General features: G+C 40.6%; 2 protein-coding genes across 2 annotated transcripts in view; one reads left to right on the forward strand and one right to left on the reverse strand.

The window, feature by feature from the left end:
• Positions 1–19,698, reverse strand: part of LOC148421445 (uncharacterized) — a 64,582-nt gene that overhangs the window by 30,018 nt on the left and 14,866 nt on the right. The gene's annotated exons all lie outside the window — the stretch shown is intronic.
• mxd4 (MAX dimerization protein 4) overlaps positions 1–19,698 on the forward strand; it is a 30,116-nt gene that overhangs the window by 1,012 nt on the left and 9,406 nt on the right. The window contains exon 3 of the mRNA XM_088419734.1: positions 3,565–3,594. Coding sequence (XP_088275860.1) covers positions 3,565–3,594 — 30 coding nt within the window. The remainder of the gene's footprint in view (positions 1–3,564; positions 3,595–19,698) is intronic.

A 19,698-nucleotide genomic window follows, 5' to 3' on the forward strand; every position in this document is an offset into this window, starting at 1 on the left:
CTAAAAGGCTTCCTGAAGCCCCCCTTCTCTTTTCCCTCACACACATGTAAATGACCTGCAATCCTTTCGTTTCTGCGCCTCTCCCTTCGTGTGATATTCAACTGTATGTGCATGCTAAATGGAAGTACAGTACAGTTAAGGGGGGTGGTAGAGAGCTGCACTTGTCCTATCCTCTCTTGATGGCTGTTTGTGCACTTATTTTGCTGTTAAAAGAGAGGGTAAAAGACAGGGTAATCCCTGAGCTATAATCCCACTCATGCATTTGTGCTCCTAAGAAAAAAATGGTGAAATATTTGGGACAATTCGTGCAAAATATGATACTGTCTTGATTAAATTTATGATGTCGTTGATCAGAGGTGCAAAATATCCACCCCGTCTCCCATTTCTCATGTGTTGAATGTTACCAGGATATTTGGGAGAACAATTGTGATTGTTTTTTTCCATATGTATTTCAATTTGTATGCGGATTTTGGAATTTGGTATGAATTGGTTAGAATGGTCCATCTTCCAATTGGATTGGTCATTGGTTATTGTTTTTATAAACTCGAAATAGGCTGCAAAGTAATGATTGCATAAAGACTAATGATTTTGCCGTGCTGCAATATCATACATTTGATTTGATTTGAATCAGATGAACTTTTTAAGGCCTGAAAAGCTTCAAGCTCCTCGCCGGGCTGTAACCTTCATGTTTTGCAAGTTTCTCTTTGCAACACGCCCGTATACATGTTAGGGTAATTGAATTGCCCTTATCAATGGGAGCGTAAATGCTCGTTCCTTTAAGCCTGTCCCGTGATTGGTTAGTGACCCATCCAAGGTATACCCGGTCACTCAATTTGAATGTAATGCTTCAATAGCAAATAATTATTGATGTTGTATGTTGCTCCATGTTTGTGTTTTTTTTCCACCAGCAACTCTGGCTTCTTGACACATTCCAAAACATGCATGTTAGGTCTATTGGAGACTCTAACTTGCACATAGTTGTGAGTGTGGGTGGTTGTTTGTGTACTTGTTTTTATTCCTCCTCTTACTTAAAGTCAACTGGGATAGGCTCCAGCTCACCTTTTACCTAATGACGACAAGAACAATAGAAACTTGTTGGATAGATGGTATTAGTATTAATTATAAGTATAATCAAATATTACAACAGCAGTATTTTTGTTATTATTGACATTTAGCATTTTGTAGTAATGCAATGCCAACACATGCACACACACACACACACTGTCACAATCGGTGGCGTGTAATTTCGTACACTTGAACCTAGTGGCTTTGTCTTACAATTTATGCTCTTCCACATTCCTCTGGTACTCTCTGACAGCATAGCGCAATTATGTGTGCGACTGGGTGAGGGGCATGCATGGCCAAGTAGCAGGTGGGCGTGGTGGCTGAAACAGACACTTAGACATGTTTGACAAACACCAGTCCACTCAGCATCTTTCTTTTTTTTCTTCTTACCCCATGGTTGTGAACACGCCATAACAGTGTGAGGGAATTAACAGAAAATGTTGCAAAACGTCTTTCAAACTCTGCCGATCGATGGAATATTATATATTTAGTTTCTCTGTGCGGAGGGGTACTAAATGTCCCAGTGGTTGGAGAAAACTTAATATGGTGCAGATAAACTGTATTGTAGCTTTCTTTACCAACTTTACATTGCCTCTAAAAGTTGAAACGTCATTCATTTTAACCCTTTTCAGTGGGTTGAGAGCTCAGGAAACGCACGATCGTGGCTCAGCGTGCAAATGTCACATGACTAAACCCAGAAAACAGGTGAACTGAGATTGGTCATCATTACCTGTGCCCTGAGTAACTGTGATGCCATTTTCAGTCAATAGGAAGTGGTAAAATGGCTGCCCTGCTGCTTAATTCATATTCCACAAACTCAATATAAACTCATTCACTGCCAGCCCAGTTCATATTAATTTTTTGAAGTTGTCAATGGTGCATACGAACATATTGTAACAATTTTTTTGACGTCACTCACTTCTCCCTTTGTTAAAAGTCACTGTCACTATCTGACACATTTGATACCTCACACAGGACTCATATTGTCACATTTAATCATGTAAATTTTGCATGCATTGCTGTTCTGTGAAAACAAACCCAATTGGAACAATTTGCTGAGTTCTGTATAATAGATCAAATCCATATCCTCTATCAAAACTCTGATGCTTACAATTTTGTATGATTGCAGCGCAAAAGAGGCTATTATTACCCTTAACGCAACGATGGCAATATCTAACCTCAACTTCTGGATGTGAATCCATAAACAGAAATGGCTTACACGGCAGAAATCGAGCTAACTGATATAAGCTTGACATGAGGTCACATGCTGCTTCGCAAGCCACCGTTTTACATAACATGTGACACGTCAGTTTGTTAAGCTTTAAAAGTCCTGAAGGATGAGACTTGCTAAGGATTTTAAACAGACTACTTTTTCTTCATGCTAATGGCATCCCGTGGTACGTCGCCATCCAGATGCCTCACGTTTGACGACACAGCTGTGGGAACCGCTGCTTCGCTAGCACCAGGGCCCACAAACCGGCCGTGAAATGTGAAAGGGCTTGTTGTATGCCTGCTCCCACCTCCCCTCCCACTACACACTTTTGTTGTCCCCGTTTTTGTTTTTATTGCCGTGGTATCCATGACGGCCACATCAACAAGAGGCCCTGCAGTGTCCTCGCTGTTCCTGGGTCTGCATATCAGAATGGAAGGGGGGGGGGGGGGGCTCTCCTCGGAATAGCCCTCACGCTGTGGAATCTGCAGCGTCTAGGCCTCCAGACGTCTGAGGGGCGTGTTGTTATCCACACTGCTGAAGATCACCATTCAGTACGTTTGTGTGGGCAAGGCGCCTTTTTATCCTGAAATGACTTTTTGTTGGGGGCGGCTCGGTGGAAGAGTGGTTCGCACGTTCGCCTCATAGTTCAGACTCCCGAGTTCAATTCTAGCCCGCTCAGGCCTGCCTGGAGTTTGCATGTTCTCCCCTAGCCTGCGTGGGTTGTCTCCCGGAACTCCGGCTTCCTCCCACACTCCAAAAACATGCACGACAGGTGAATTGGACATACTAAATTGTCCTTAGGTGTGATTGGGTGCACGAATGGTTGTTCGTCTCTGTGTGCCCTGCAATTGGCTGGTAATTAGTTCAGGGTGTCCCCCACCTACTGCCCGAGGACAGCTGGGATAGGCACCAGCAAGCCTGCAACCCCTGTGAGGATAAGCGGCTCTAGAAAATGGATGGATACAGTAGATGGATGGAAATCTTGTGGGCCATGTCTGTAATTAAATGTGTCGATATTTTTTAACCGGGACCAATTTCAAATTGAGTGGTATGAGGATGAATTTCTGTTACAGAATAAATTAAGTTGGAAGCAAAGTAGCGATTCTATTTTTCACTCTCAGTTCACCTGTGATGATTCACATAGCTGAATTTTGTACAAAATGGGTTTGGTTGGGTTCATATTCAATATTCTGATTATATCAGTCCGGAGTGTCGTCTGGCAAAAGAATGTATTGTGTATTTTTTATTTTGAGCTGCATCCTCATCTTTTGCCCGTTTTCTTTCAGATCGTCACACAACGAGCTGGAGAAACACAGGTAAGGCTGCATTTCAGGTTTTCCAAAGTGTGTGTGCGTGTGTTTGTGTCTTCAACCAGCAGTTGCAAGTTCCACATACTCTAGTAGATTGCCGCAGGTTGGCGCCAGGTGCCAGAGACGTCTTCAAAGAGCTTGAGATTTAATCAGTTATATTTTTGGGTGTAGCAGAAAAAGAAATCGATAACACATTCTCACCATGTGGCTGTCATGCCAATAAGATTAGTCTTGGTTTCACTTCCTTGTATGGAAGTAAAGGGAATCCCGTAATGTGTAACGCTGCTCCATTGGCGAGATAAAGAATGAAATTGCCTATATTAGCGTTTGTTTTTTTTAGCTTCAAGGTCAACCTGAGCCTCTCTCAGTGACTTGTTAGGAAAAAAAAGAAAAAAAAAAACACACCAGGCCAAGAGGATTTAGGAAACAGCTGATGTGACTATCAGCATGTGAGCAGAGACGGCAATGGGCGTGTGAGGTCGAGTGTTTGTACGTGTATGTGACACGCAGTCATCCACGTTGAAGGATTAGTTAGTCACATGTCTGTGAGTGGACGTGCCGAGCGGAGGAGAACATGCATGGGCATGCTCCACCTCAAGACAAGACGGAGAAGTGTGATTACGCTGTAGATGTTGAGACACAACAGTTAGCTCATGTCCAACTGCAGGTCTCTGCGGACAAAAGCAGTATGACGTGCACAAGTATGAAACACATACCAGTAATACCACTTTAGTCAGTTTCCTTATCGTCATTATTGCTATGACAACACATGGACATAGGTATTATCAAAGTTTTATTTTTATGCACCCTCCAGAGTCCAAATAATGTTCAAAGTCCACGTCAATTAAAAAAAAAAAAAACATTAAACAGTATCGTGTAAGGCACACGCCATCTAACTGAAATGACCTATCAGAGGCACTTAAAAGCACATTTTGCAGTTGGGTTGGCTGAGAAGAAAGACCAGACTTCTGAATCTGTGTTTTTCTTCAAATCAAAAACATGAAGAAAAGAATTCCTTTCCTAATACTCTTCCTCCAACTGTCTTCAAAATGCAGTTGCCAACACGCAAGCATTGAAGGCAGAAAATGAAATCGAGCTCAGTTATTTGTCTGGACAGCTGAAAATGCCCATGCTGTTTTAGAAGCAAATATATTGACTTTTGCAAAAATAAAATAAATAAATAAATAAATTTTATATATATATATATATATATATATATATATATATATATATATATATATATGCATGCTGTATACACACATTAGGTATTTATTTTCCCCGATTTTTAATTATTTCATGGTTCTATTTTTAGCTTTACGCCAGAATGACTGACTGAAGAAGAAAGAGTTTTTGATGAGTCTCTGTTGATATTGTAAGTCAGTTGTTGATTCGTTAAACGCAATGTTAAGCCGTCAGCTTTCCTGCTCAACCAGTTTCATAAGTATTTGGCCACCTTGGATCGTCTATTCAGAGATTAATCTGCTGCCTGGCCGGTATCGTTTCCAAAAAAAACCCTCAACCTCCTGACCCTCACGCCATCAGATGCACTCCAGGGTGGCGCTGCTATTTCAGTCATGACTCACCGTCTTTGTTCAGTCACATTGAGCTACCCTTATAGTCTACGTTCACGTGGTTGACAAGGTGACAAATTGAAGTGCGCACACGGTAGCAGTGGTAGTACTGGTTCAAAATAAGAATTCAAAACAAGCCAGAGTTTGAGGTTTAATCCTCCAAAGCAATTGTTTTGAAGAAAAATACTGCAAATGAAATCCAAACTAACATATCGCTTTTGAAATCGAATTATGTTTTGGGATCTTTAGGTTCAAAGACGAAATTAATTTCTGTCATGACCGCTGTGCTTTCATATAGCCAAATGATCAGAAAACTAGCTTGTACCATATGGCGAACTTACATTAGCTTCTTTAGCAGAGTGGCTAATGTCTTAACTGCTCCGTAGTGGCTTACCGTATGACATTTTCATCATTTAATGGACCCCAAAACTATGCAAACGCAAATATATTCGATTTTATTTAAATAATAGCATGTATATAGCAGATCCATTATAGCTTCTCAAATAATGGGGCAGGCCCCCCCGGGGAGCGCGAGGTGATACCAGGGGGGGCGTGGATGACCCCATGGACAAGGCTTTGTTTTATCATGTGAAGTTTAATTGGAATAAAATAAGAATTTTCATCTTTTTTTTGTTTGTTTCAGGGACTTTGATGTTCTGATTTTCTGTTTTAGACTAAGCTGTAACTCGCATAAACGCTGTAAAAAATAATGAACAGTTGTTGAAAGTTGGTTATATTGTTTTTTTTCTTGTGTTAAAAAGGAGACAGCTTTAGGTATAATTATACTTTTTTTTTATCTTTAATGATCTTATTTATAGTCAGCGTGTTGATTGGGGGGTGCGCGAAAAGTTTTGTCTTTCTTGGCTTGGCAAAAATATAATTGAGAAGCACCGCATTATGGCAATGTAGAGTATTTTAAAACTGTTATTTTTATATAAGCGAGCATGAATCTAAAGGAAAAAAAGAGAGCTAGCTAGATAGCATGCTAGATAATAGCCGAGTATCTACATGCAGTAGGTATCTTTGTAGGTAAGTACGTCAGCATAAAATTGTAAGCATGAGTGTGATCGCTTGTTAGTCCTCATATGCCCTACAGTTGGCTAGCAACCAGCTCAGGGGTGTATGTACTTCGACTTTTAAAAGCCAGCTGAGATATTGTACTGTACAGTATGTTCCGGCTAACCATGACCCAGAGTGAGGACAAGCGGTATAGAAAATTGATGGGCAGGAAGGAAAGGAGTTTCTATGGAGGGGAGCAGATTGAAATGAGAATTTTTGGTGGTTTTGGCCATGTTGCCATTACCATGTGATTTTTCATTTTAATTTTAATTAATGCTGTAAAATAGCTGTCACTCGCCATTGCTCTTGAATGCGAGATGCAGTTTTCGCAGGTCAATCATGGAACAGAACGCACACCTTGAATATTCCGTGCTAGCTGAAAGTTTTTTTTCCCACCCCAAAGGTGCCTGTCCAAATATTTTTTTGGACATTATTAATAGCAGACTGGTTGGCTCTCACCAAGCTGTCTGCTGTTTAAGAGACAGCCTGTTCATATTTATGTCCTGTTATCAGACTTAGGCTGGGTGGGTGCCAGCAGTGTCCAACAGGGACCTATGTCCTGATGCGACCTACTTATCTGTTGCGGCCCGAGTGCAGCTGTGATGCTTTCACTCTAGACTATCTCATCGGTGACTTTGCTACTTTTTTTTTTTGTAGTGGAAGAGGCCTGCATTAGCAAGAGCTTAGATATTGCTGTGAAACCAAAATGCCATGTGGCTCATCTCTACTGGTTTGGCTTCCTTCCTATTTCTGACATAGGGCTGACGACTCGTCCTCGTTGCACGCTTCCTTTTTTTTTTCTTCTTGTGACACCATGATGCGGTGAAGCTGCAAAGGCTGTTTTCCAGCATATCACCTGTTTACTGGAAATGTGAGCACTCGCGTGCAGCAGAATAACTGCTTTGTTTGTACATGCTTCCCTCAATTGACTCGCGGATTTACACCTTTTATTTTTATCTCCACCCATGTTTGCTCTTGGTTTCATTTCTGACAGTGCGCATGACAAGTGGGATGTCCAGAGTTTGTCCAACAAATTTAATTATCTTATGAGTATACAGCGGAGCCTAAAAATTGAACATAATCCTTGACGGGACATTTTTTGAAACTGTTATCTACTGCTACCATTTTTTTTTTTTTTTTTTTTACATAATATATTACTTCTATCTCATCAAACATAAACTCATAAAAATGTAGCAGTTAGCCTCAGTTACATTGATATGATAAACACTTTAAAAACTCAGAATTGAAAAGAGTCATAGGGATTCATTACTGTTACCGTAATTACACAAAAAAAGCACTCTCAATTTGAAAACAAATGACAATGCGTATAGCTCTGACATTGCGCATTCCATTGGGACTAGCTCAATTTTTTTCTCTTCTGGAGCCACAAAAGCATAAGAAAACATTCACAAAATTATTTCTATGATATGCGGACGTTTCACATGACATTGGGCATGTTTAGTGCCTCTTTAAATACATACTTTCCCCAAACATCTTGATTGCTCATCCCATAATTGACCACTAGTAAATTGGACTGTGGGATATGCAATATATATAGTAGACGATAAAATCTCGGCCTGTGGTATTGGTTTGAACTCCAAACCAATGACCATAATGCTTGTTGATGATGTCATCATCTTTGGCTCACTGTTAAAAATTACTTCATGTATGTCTAACCCACATAGATACTTGCAGCACCAGCTAAAAGATAAGGCCAGCTAGCTAAAGCAGTTAAACTCTGTCCTTAAAGGGTATGAAGCAGTTCCTCTAAATCGGTAATCATTGTTTCCACAGCAACAGTATCATGATATATACAGTACCATTAACACTTTACAACCATTGATATGAAGCCCTAGCTGCGGCTTCTCAATAGTTCAGAACATTCTACATGATCTGCTGATATATCACTGGATAGTACTATAATGCCAGTTTTGACAGTTTTGACTTTTAAAGAAGGCCCAACATATATCTGGATTTCTTTCAGGACAATGGCGACCACAATTTTTGGATTGAAAAAATATAGCTAACTGAGTCGATTTTATTAAAAAAAAAAAAAAGATTAATGACAAAAAAACATGATTTTTCTCCCAATGTTTTCATTCATCCATCCATTTTCATATTCACTTATCCTTACAAGAGTCACGGGTGTGCTGGAGCCTATCCCAGCTGTCTCCAGGTAGTAGGCTGGGTAAACACTGAACTGGTTTCCAGCCAATCGCAGGGCACACTTAGATGAACAATTATTCACACTCCTGAACACACCTCAGGAATATTCTGTGTGTCCAAAATACCTCCCATACATATTTTTGGGAACGTGGTAGGAAACCAAAGTACCTGGAGAAAACCCGCACAGGCACAGAATCGAACCCGCTACCTCTGCCTTGTGAGGCAGACACGCTAACCACTCCATCACCGTGCAATATAATTCAAAGGCTGTCTATTATACACGCATTTTCACTATTTGCGGGCAATTCTGGTTTTGTCCAATTTTTGAAGGAACATAAATGTGCGATTTAATCAGCCGGCCGATTAATCGGTTGGGCTCTACTTTTGAGGCATATTTTTTCCCATATCTTGTGCTCGGTTTCCGAATTGTACGAATGGACGTACGACTATAAATCCCACCACACCAAACGTTGTTGGCCTTTGATTTGAAATTTACTTTGGGAGCACTTGTCCACGCTCTAAGCTGGCCTCTAATTAAATTTACTCTCCCAGTGTCTTCCACTCCCAGCTGTGATAAATGACTTTTGGGGGGCTCTTCTCCTTGAGTCAAGCTGGTCTCATGAATGCATGTGTGTGTTTGAGTTATAGCGTTGCGGCTACTCTACCTCCTTCATTTCTACTCTTTTTCTATTCCTACAGGTCACATCTGCTTTTTCTGTTACCTTCTCCTTGTTCCACCTCTAGTTTTCACCCCATAAAAGTCACTGAGTCAGCAGAAATCTGAAGCAGTAAGAAGAGGGAAAGCAGCCCACCACCTCCCCCAACCACCAACACCCCTTTCTCGCACAGAGCGCCTTTATCACTCTTATCCGGCTTCTACGCCAACACTCTTCTGTGCCGGTCGGTCCTCTTGTGCAGTTATAAATCTTCTCTTGTGACCCGCCGTTTATGTGCAAGTTGGCAAGTCTGACACTTTAAATGCAGATTGCATACTGCACGCCATGGGAATGCAGTTGAGGTCATTTCAGGACTTCAGGACATGAAGAGAGTACAGAAGCACAAAGATATTTCAGTTATTTATTTATTATTTTTTAGTGGGGGGCATTTATATGTGTCATTAGCCTATGTGGCCTTTGTCTTTAACTTCCCCAAAATGCCAGACTGTCACATACATTCCTCATGAGGGTGTAGTGACCCGCAGTCAAAGTAATGTGCTAAGTGGAAAACAGACTCAATCTTATGATGCTTTGCAATGTGCTGACAAAACAGTTTCATAAATAAATAGGTCCTGCTTTTGGTTGGTTGAAATGTAAAGTCTCCCGCTGGCAAATGATTTGTGTGCATTGTAAAACATAGCCTATAATAGAAAAGAAAACTGCTTTATTTTCTGTTTTCCGCCTGCCACGCGTGGTCAAGTATATGATTCACAGATTAGTCAACGATCAGAGTCATTGCGAGTGACAGCTCTAGTAGAAACAGTTAATAAGGGAGCATCCCGTTTCAAATGTCATGCAGCTGTACACACAACAAAAGAAATGCAGCTGCATGCACTTGTTTAAAAAAAAAAAAAAAAGCCTTTGAGACGCGTTGCGTACGTGCTGGGTGCGTTCCCAGAGGCAGAGATGACGTCTTGAGATTGATTTTTATAGCCAAGTGTACTGTCACAGAGGAGTCAAATACATTAATAACACATCCAGACAGGTGCTTTTCATGTTTCCCCCTTTTTTCCCAAGGAAAAGAGTGTGGCATTTACAGGTGAACTCTGTGAGGACAAATATGTATTTTGGGAGACTTGCCCACCTCCCATACACAGTACTTATTTTCAATTTTCATAGCACTCATCCTCAGTAACTGTAACAGTAGATAACCATTCCCTCACAATCACACCTTTGGGCCTTTTAAAGTCTCGGATGAACCTAACAGGCTTGAACTTGGAGTGTGGAAGGTCACCGGAGGACCCGAAGAGAACATCATATAAAAAGGCTTGAGCTGAGATTCACATACCAATGCTGTGAGCTCGACATGCTAACGTCAAGTCCAACCAAGAACTGTAGATAGGCAATGCTATTTGTAGATCTATGAATGATAAAGATTGTGTTGTAATTACCAGGAGGGTTGAAATGCGTCCTCAAGTAGTTCGAGTACTTCGGATCAAAAAAATGCTCAAGGCAATTTTTTTCTTGCGTCGGTTACTTGTGTATACGTTACAAAAAAAATGTTCAGCCAATCTTAGCTTCACAAGTAATTTTAGTTGATCAAATATATGGACGTGGAAGCCTTAGACTTTTATTTTGAAGTTAGTACAGCTTCATTCATCTTTCCGCTGCAATTATTAGTCCCCACTGCTGATAAACTACACAACATTGGTCAAAAATCATGTTTTATCGTCAATTCGGGACTCGAACAAACAACTTAAATACATTGACATTGACATACAGCACTGGTTGCCGATGCCAGGAGTCTGTTATTGCTATGTAGTATAACTTAGCCGCTAGCTAGCAGTGCTCAAGTGCTACATATAAACTAGCACGAAAGATGTAAATGACACTGCATGCTTTGATGCTTATAGCCTGAAACAGTTGCCGTTTATACTGATCACATTTTGACAATTCACGTTGACTCAAATGTGCTTTTTCAGCTGGAAAATTTGTCTCACAGACTGAAATTTGTGGGTAGAGAGCTAGAGGAGAACGATAAAAGGAGTGTGTTGTTAAGTTGTTCAACTAAAAACTAAAAATTGTTGATTAAAAATGTCTAAAATTTGGGAATTCATAATTAAGTGGAAATGTTTTATTTGGCGTTTTGTTCTATAATTAGTTTTCATCAACCAAAAAAAAAATATTATTTTCATCCATTTACTAGATATTCCATTAGAATTTTCTGTATGTTTGAACACCAAAAATACTGGATTGGTGCATCACTAATTGGTAGTGTAAAAAGCCAGATATAAAACAATAAAACAGACTAACCTTGACACAAGTGTTACCATATAGCGACTAGCGCTAGCTTGGTAGCAGTGCACTAGGAGCACTCCACTGTGTCAGGCTATATGTCACTTTTAAAAACTATTTCCCCATCTTTGCTTATATGTGCAAATTGAATCCTTTGATATATTCTTCACTAAAGCATTTATGCTGGGAATTTCATCATAAAAACTGTTTATAAAGTGGTATTGCCAGGTTAAAGATTTGAGGACAGCGTGTGGTCAAAGTATACACACAGCGGCGCCAAAAAGGCATACGGACGCAAGCAATAATACAAAATGTACAGCTGCAGGTCAACACTCAAGGTCCCTTGTGGAATTTCCTTGCCCTGAGGTCAGCGGACGCTGAGAGGGTGGGCCCGTATGCTATCTCTGGCCCGTGGTGTGTTTATGTACCTTGCGTGTCCTCTCGTGCACTCGGAAAGCGATGCACATTTTGGCGATAGGCTCCCGCTCCCTCTCAGGTGACGGCGCTGCATGGAGGGGAACATCGTGTTTCAGTACGGGTAACGAGCCTCCCGCCAAACAGCTGATGCTCGTAAAAAGGGTGTAAAAGTGTGGTTTGCGCTTTAATAAGGCACAAGCTTTGCATAGAGCTGCGTTTAAGTGCCAGGAAAACAATGAAAGAACACATGAGGTTAACAGCGGGGAGGTAAGCAAGCTGGCTGCTCTGGATGCGGGTGGAGGCTGAGACATTCTTGAGCGTTGCCTCAGGGAGGGACGTGGCTGCTGTGTGTGGAGCAGCCAGCCTGAAATTCAGGTCAGCGGAGTATGCACACATACGCTAGAATGAAGTGTTAAGTAACAGGGGCCTTTTGCAGCGAAGAGTTTTACATACAGGAAGTCGCCAAACTCACATCTTGGCAATCGGTCACGTAGCATTTGCTGCTGTGTACAAAAGTGAATAATCGTAAGAAAAAAATGACCATCGGTTCCAGATCACTTGTCGACCTCCGGCTTTTACAAAGCTACCGTATTTAGTTTAAAAAAGGAAACGGTGTTTTCTCTTTGTCGTCTTTTTCATGGGGCATGTCCTTTTTTTTCCTCGACAAAAAGACAGAGGAGAAGCACGCAGAATAATGAGGCATGCTGAGGTCTTGGGAGCTGTTCTGAAATGTTGCTGGACTTTGTGCATGATGGTGGTCCACAAACAGAAAAGACACAGGAAACGCTAAACATGGCCAGAATAAATGCTTTGACTCAGCAGAAGTCTCGTAAATAATGGCGTTCCACTTTTACTGTCATACTTGAAGCAAAACAAACTCAGTAAGTGAATCTCTGACTTCAAGGACAAAACAATCCAATTTTACTTTTTTACAATGTGTTCTATGAGCCCCTTGGTCTAAACACAATATTCTGATTAACATTGTGTTTATGGACTATGAATTAAGCAGCAAAATCCATACGTTTTGTCCATATCAGGGGACATCCATTTTGCCACTTGCTGTCAACTGAATATGACATCACGGCTGCTCAGTGCTCAGGTAATGACCAATCACGGCTCAGCTTGTGAATGTTAACTCAGAAAACAGGTGAGTTGTGATAGTTTCAATCAACAGCAAGGGACAAAATGCCCGCCTCCTGCGACTAATAAAAAATGGATGAATTTAGATGCGTCACTCGTCGACGCAGTTTTAATACGTGATGTGTTTAGACCAATGGGGGCACATAGAAGATATTGTAAAGAAAATTAAGTTTGGTCCCCTTTAATCCAAGGATGCTCACAATGAGTGTTAAAAAAAAACAACACTGTTTTGACATAAAAGATTCAAGCAACGTATTTTCCGCACTATAAGGCGCACCGGATTTTAAGGCGCACCCTCAATTAATGACATATTTTAAAACTTTTTCCGTATACAAGGCACACTGGATTATAAGGCGCACCCTCAATTAATGACCTATTTTACAACTTTTTCAATCACAATATAATAATACTCAAAGTAAAAACAATAATAACTCTAAACTCTCAGTAGCATAATAACTCAATGTCAATATGATCAACCTTGTTCAACTGTAATCACACAAAAGAAACAGGAAAGGCTTACTTTATCACTTCATTCCCCATCTATGAATCCCAATCTCAATATTGATCCATATATAAGGCGCACCTGATTATAAGGCGCACCATCAGCTTTTAAAAAAAATAAAGGCTTTTAGTGTGCCTTATAGTGCGAAAAATACGGTAATTGTTTTTAGCTATAACTATCTGAATAATGTCTGCTTTCTTTCAGTCTATACAAACCGGCATGAAGAAAATTTATGACAGTGAAATCATTTTACGATTTTCCTTACAGTAATAACCATCAATGGTCCATCTAGTTACTTAAATTACAAAAAGTTTGCTTCTAATTCCATCCTTCAGTCTAGTGGTTTAGATATCAAATGTTTAATATTCACAGAGAGTTCTATTTCCAAAGGCTTCAAAATAAAATAAAAAAGCAAAATGAAAACTCTTTTCACCTCTCTATTTTTTTTGCTCACAAAACAGAATAACAATGTTTAAGATTTTCTTCAGGGTTTTTCCTTTTTTCAGTGTCAACCTCCCAAGCTCTTGGTCTTGTCGCAATCTGGACCCCCAAAAGTCTTGTCCTTGCCTCGGTCCCGATACTCAGTTCTGATCATATCTTGGTCTTTGTTGGTGTGTTTTTTACGACAACGCTAGCGGTTGTTAAGCACGTCAATCTCCGGGAAACACCTGCCCCAGTTGCTGAAAATAATCCTAGAGGAAACACTGCCCTATCAAATCGCATCAAATTCAACTGAATGGAAGCAAACCGTTTCTCTTTCAAATCAAACCATCGTCGAACGGTATCGACCCACATACCTCGAAATATGTCCCCTGTTGTCTATGTAAATCTCCCTAAAGTGGGGTTTTCATGATGAACTCTGAAATTATGTGCATTTTTAGAATCATATTTTCTGAAAAATGCTCATTTGTACTACTTGGGTGTGTTCAACTTGAGTGGTGGTTTTGTATGTATATTTGTGCCTTGGCTTTAAGTTTGTTCCATTCCTTCACTTGGTTGGTTGGCGCCCACCCCACTGTTCCTAATCCCGCGTTACAGTAAACATCAACGCTGAGCTCTTCTGTCATGCTACAGGATTCCTGCGTGCTAATCATTGACAGGGCTTCATTAGAAAAGCGGAGCTCGCCCATGTCAGGGGAATGTGTTTATGGAGCTTTCAGAACTTGTCCATGCTAGTCCGTCCCAACATGCGAGCTCACAGCGGAAGGCAATTACTGTCCAAGTCTGTCATTTGACATTGTGCTGAAATGATTCAGAGAAACGCGGGGAAGCTTTTCTTTAGCTTCATCCTCTCCTTTCGTTCTGTTTTGCTAGCACACTCTTCTCTTTATCTTCTATTTGACATATGTTTTCCTGTATAGATACTGGGACCAGACTTCCCGTTTTAACCAGGGTAGTCCCAATTTAGAGCCTTGTGTCCTGAGTCCCGATGGATTTTCGCCTGCTTTGTTAGTTTGTCACAATTTTACGTAAGTCGCATCCCGATGTCCCTTCCCCCTCCCTCGTTTATCGGGATGGTTGCGTTCCTTAAAAGTAACCCCTGTAACCCAATTCTGCAAAGAAGAGATTTTTTTTTGGTCTCCTTTTTATTTAGCTTGTTTCATTTGTTAAAAATGTATGTACATAAAAATTACATATGTTTTTCTAGTTTGACTTAGAGGAATTTCAAGAAAAATAGTGGGGTTAAGCTGTAATGGTCATAGATGAAAATCCATGTAGTAGAGCTTGAATTATTTATTTTTTTAAATAAATAAAATAAACGATTCATATATTTTTTTGGACTGGTCTGACTTGAAAGGAATACAAATTGCAAGAAAAATAGCGACCTTAACATGCAATTGAAAAAGTTATGGTCATAAATGAAAAAAAATCTGTAATGAGATAAACATACGATACAATAATGCATCCCTACTCAATAACATAGGCAAGTACAGTACTCATTTTCTTTTGCTTCTCCACGCACAAATATCTATCTATCTATCTATCTATCTATCTATCTATCTATCCTTTTTTCTATCTTTCTTGCTCTCTCTCTGTCTAGCTAGCTAGCTAGCTAGCTTTCTATCTATCTAGCTTTCTTTCTTTCCTTTTTTCTATCTTTCTTGCTCTCTCTCTGTCCAGCTAGCTAGCTAGCAAGCTTTCTATCTATCTATCTATCTATCTATCTATCTATCTATCTATCTATATTTATGTACACACATACATCCATTTTCATGAATAGTTCCTGGTGAAAATGAATTTTGTATTTCATATTTTGAACAAAATTGTCTCATCACAGTTTTTATTTTTGGAAATCTGGCCACCTTATGTCAAGACCGCCGTAAGCAAGCAATGTGTGTTGCGGAAGGGTTTTTGTAAAGATCTGCGTTCACACAGAGATTGCATGTAAAAGGGGAAAAAAAGTCAAATGACTAGAGCTCACATGGCATCCCCAAGCACGCGGCATTCGAAATACCGCTTTTGAAATCTGAGCAATTTTGGCTTTCCTGTTGTCTAATGACCAAGTTTTGAGCGCTGAGTGAAGTAACACCGCTTGCGTGTCAGCGCGTGGTCATGTGAAGCGCCAGCGTGGTGTTGCTGCCGTCAGGAGATTGTGTTTATGTGGGGGCGTGTATACGTCTGTCTAGCAGTTGTCGCTGGTCTCAGGGATGGGCCCGAGGGTAGGGGCGTGGATGACAGAAAACAAATACATCTTATCCCTGCGTGACTGACATTTCATATCAGGACGAGAGAGGCCTCTCACGCTGCACCTCGAGTGTGCACGTGTGATGCATGGCCACTTTCACGTCCACGCTTGTTTTCGCAGACAGCGCATGTGATGGGAGTTCAATGTAAACACTTTGAGGGCAGGGCGGCAGGGTGACAGGGAGACTGATGAGGAACTGCTGAAAGACCCTCTGTGTATGTGTTTGTATGGCTACTCGGCCCCTGGGGAGGCCCCCCACCACCCACCCCCCACCCAAATCCAGCTCCACTCATATGTGCTCTTTGCACAGCAGGAACCTGCCAGCCAGATGTGGAACCACCGCAGCGGCTAGCCTAAATTACACCAGTTACAACCGTGGTGATCCACGCTCACGCGAGGTGCTTCACTTTCTCTGCCAAATAGGCCACCAGATGCTCGGTATCGAGGGGGCGCATTTATGTTTGAAAGCCAAGAACAACATTTTTGCACCAATGTAGGATAAATAACATGATAGGAAGAAAGCCTCAAGGACAAAGTACCATGCATTATATTTTCTTTCCCACGGTTCAGCCTTAGGAAAACAGTCACAAATTTTGCTACAACAAGCTGTCAGTCTATTAGGTTAAGTTTCAAGTTATGACACTGTTTAGTGAAGAATTTGGACCGGCGTGAGCACAGGAACGTAGGCTGAGTTACTGCACTACATACTCTTATTTGATTATTTTATATTTCTGCTCTAAAAATGTTTTTCGTTCAAATATTTACTGAAATTAATACTTTACTACTGTTAGGAAATGTTTCCTAGAATATGGCCTTTTCCCATTAACGGTGCCAATCAAAAGATTGAAAACACCCTCAAATTCAGCGTTGTTTCATTATTCAAAGGGATATGAAACTACTTTTGCCTTTTTCAGAAGAACAAGTTAACTCTTTCATTGCCAAGCGTTACTGGAAAAGGAACCCTTTAGCGGGCCACTATCTTCAGAATTTTCACTCACAAGGCCAACACAATATTGTGTGCTCTGTCTATGTAAATATAAGTGCTGCCACTGAAAGATTGACATCCATTCTTCAGGTACACTTGCATGTCGGTAACAGCTGTGTTGTAAATTTGAAAACACTACCATCCAATGGTCACAGTTATCACTACAGTGCTCAATTGGCTTATTAGGTAAGCATTCGTCAGGGGTGTCAGCTCCTCTCCATTAAAAAAAAGTATTTGACCAGAGTTACGGACACTTTCGGACGTTTTGCCTGTTTATACATTTGTCTGAAAGCGGCCGTTGTGCCCCGTAAAAGGTTAATAGCTTGAATTTCTTTATCTCTTAATACCTTGAGGATGTTTCCAAACACTTGACGAATCATGTTTCTAAACTTGGTTTTCAGTTTTTATCTTGAAACACACAAATAAAGTTCTATTCTAAACTCGATGCACACTGTACATACAAATTTGGTTGATGTCATTGCCCTTTATTATTATTATCATTAGCCTGTCTTGTTGTATGTCTCCCTCCAAACCAATAGGAGGCAGCATACCATGAATGGTGTGTTCTCTCGTTGAGAAACTGAAAATTTCAAACCAAGTTTTCCATTTTTTTTTTCCCCTTTCTTCCTTAGTATGTCCATTGATTTTTGTTGCACTGTGTTTTGACCCCAACAGGTGGTGCATTATCAAGGAAATGGACACTATTCATTTTGCTGATTGGCCGACAGCTCATTCTATCACACACATCTTTTGTGAAAGAGATTTTCTTCCACAACACAAAAGAAAAAACAAGAAATGCTAACCACTGTCCTTAGTGTATTCTGTCATATTTGTCTTTGTTGAAAACATTTGCGGGTTAGCTTAGATTTATGTAGTTCCAAACCATAAGAAGGTGAGCTCAACTGAACTGGCATCTCGTGGTATGACGGTGTAAAGTTCAAATGCTTTTACAGCTGCCACGATAACCCTCATCCTAAAACGTTATTTTGTGGAATCGAACCCCAGAAGGCCGGAATTTTCTTTTCTCCACAGCCGCGAGCGGTGCGAGGAAAGACTGGAATGGGGGGTGGGGGGTTTCTGATGACTGTTGACCTTCATTTAGCAGGATTGGCTGTGTGCCAGTCAAGCCACTCATTCCTGTGCATATGGGCTGAGGAATTTGTTGGGCCGCAACAGCCTCATTAAGCAGCGCAGCGAGCGAGGGAGTGCGGGTTGAGGGTCTGTTGTTTGCACTGGCTGGCCTTCTCATAACCTGCGCCCCTTTGTGCGCTCATAAGTCCCAGCTCGAAAGAGCTGTTGTCTTCAGGATAGTGTCAAACCGGTCATGTTCACGTCTCTGGTACAGCTCACACAAACACAGCCGTTGCCGTCGGCTTAAAATAGTCACGGTTGTTGGCCGACCAAGGCCCGAGTGAATCTATGAGAAAAGGCCGAACGGTACCCGCTTAACCTTGGAGCGCGAGTCAGCAGTTTAAATAGCTTGCTCCAGTTTCAGCACTTTTTTCAAGTTCCTTTTCCGCTCACTGCTGTGGCTTTGTTTTGGCATTCGGCCGCTCGTGGAAGGAGGGGGTAGGTGGGAGGGGGAAAGGATGGGGAAGGCCAGAGATCAGAAACAAATCATCCCGTGGTACACTGCACGTGAGAGCAGTCAGGTGGTTGCCCGTGTACAGACGTGACTCCATGTCAAAACCAATTGCAGACTTAAGCCAAACGTGTCTCGCTTTTTCGTTTTATAGTTGAAGCAGTGCTCTTTTTAACACAGACGTCAAACGTGATTCCGATGTTTGTTTTGGGAGCGTTACGTGGTGGCATACCAACGCTTGCTGTACTTTTCAAAGACAAATTATCAAGTTTTTTAACACATTAAATCCCAAAGACAAATTTTAACGTTTTTTAAGAATCCTAACATTCAATAGCAGTTACTTATTTGATATATTTTCGTTATTTTTCTTTCTTTGTGTTTGACTGGAGGCTCTAAAAATGGCTGCCACTATAAGAATTAAGTACTAAAGTAATCCATTCCTAGAGTAATCAATTATTTTAGTAATGTACTAAAGTAGTTCATTACTTTAGTATATAATGAATACTTTACTACTGCTTAATTACATTTGTAATTTAATACCTAAAGTAATCAATTGCCTTGATTAATTTAGCACTTCTTTACATAAAGCATAATCATTTAGTATCGACTTTTTTCGAACCTCGTTTAGCCAAACCTTTGAAAGAAAAAAATTATATACAAAAGCCACTTTAATTTTTTTCTTATAAACTTATTAGTCATGGTAAAACCAATCATTCAAGCAATTATAGAATGTTTAATGTAAATATTTTTTTAAAAATTGCTGTGTCAAAGCTTTCTGAACGCAAATAAGGATTCCTTATGCTTTTGGGGTTTTGTATCTATCTCACTAGAACCTCCGAAAGGAGCTCATCCGATCGCCACATTCAGAACCAAAACAAGCAATTTGTAGTTGGTTAACAATACTTGAGAGCTATTTTGTGTGTTAGCTTATCTATAGAAGTTTGTTATTAGTAATCCCCATTACTGACATTCCACCACAGCAAACGCAGCCCATCTTCAAACGTTTGTTTTCTAAATGGATCGCGGGGCATGTCAACTTTATTTTTAGTAT

The sequence above is a fragment of the Hippichthys cyanospilos genome, chromosome 7 (assembly GCF_059441005.1).
Source record: "Hippichthys cyanospilos isolate Australia breed blue-spotted pipefish chromosome 7, RoL_Hcya_1.0, whole genome shotgun sequence".
Classification (NCBI taxonomy): Eukaryota; Metazoa; Chordata; class Actinopteri; order Syngnathiformes; family Syngnathidae; genus Hippichthys; species Hippichthys cyanospilos.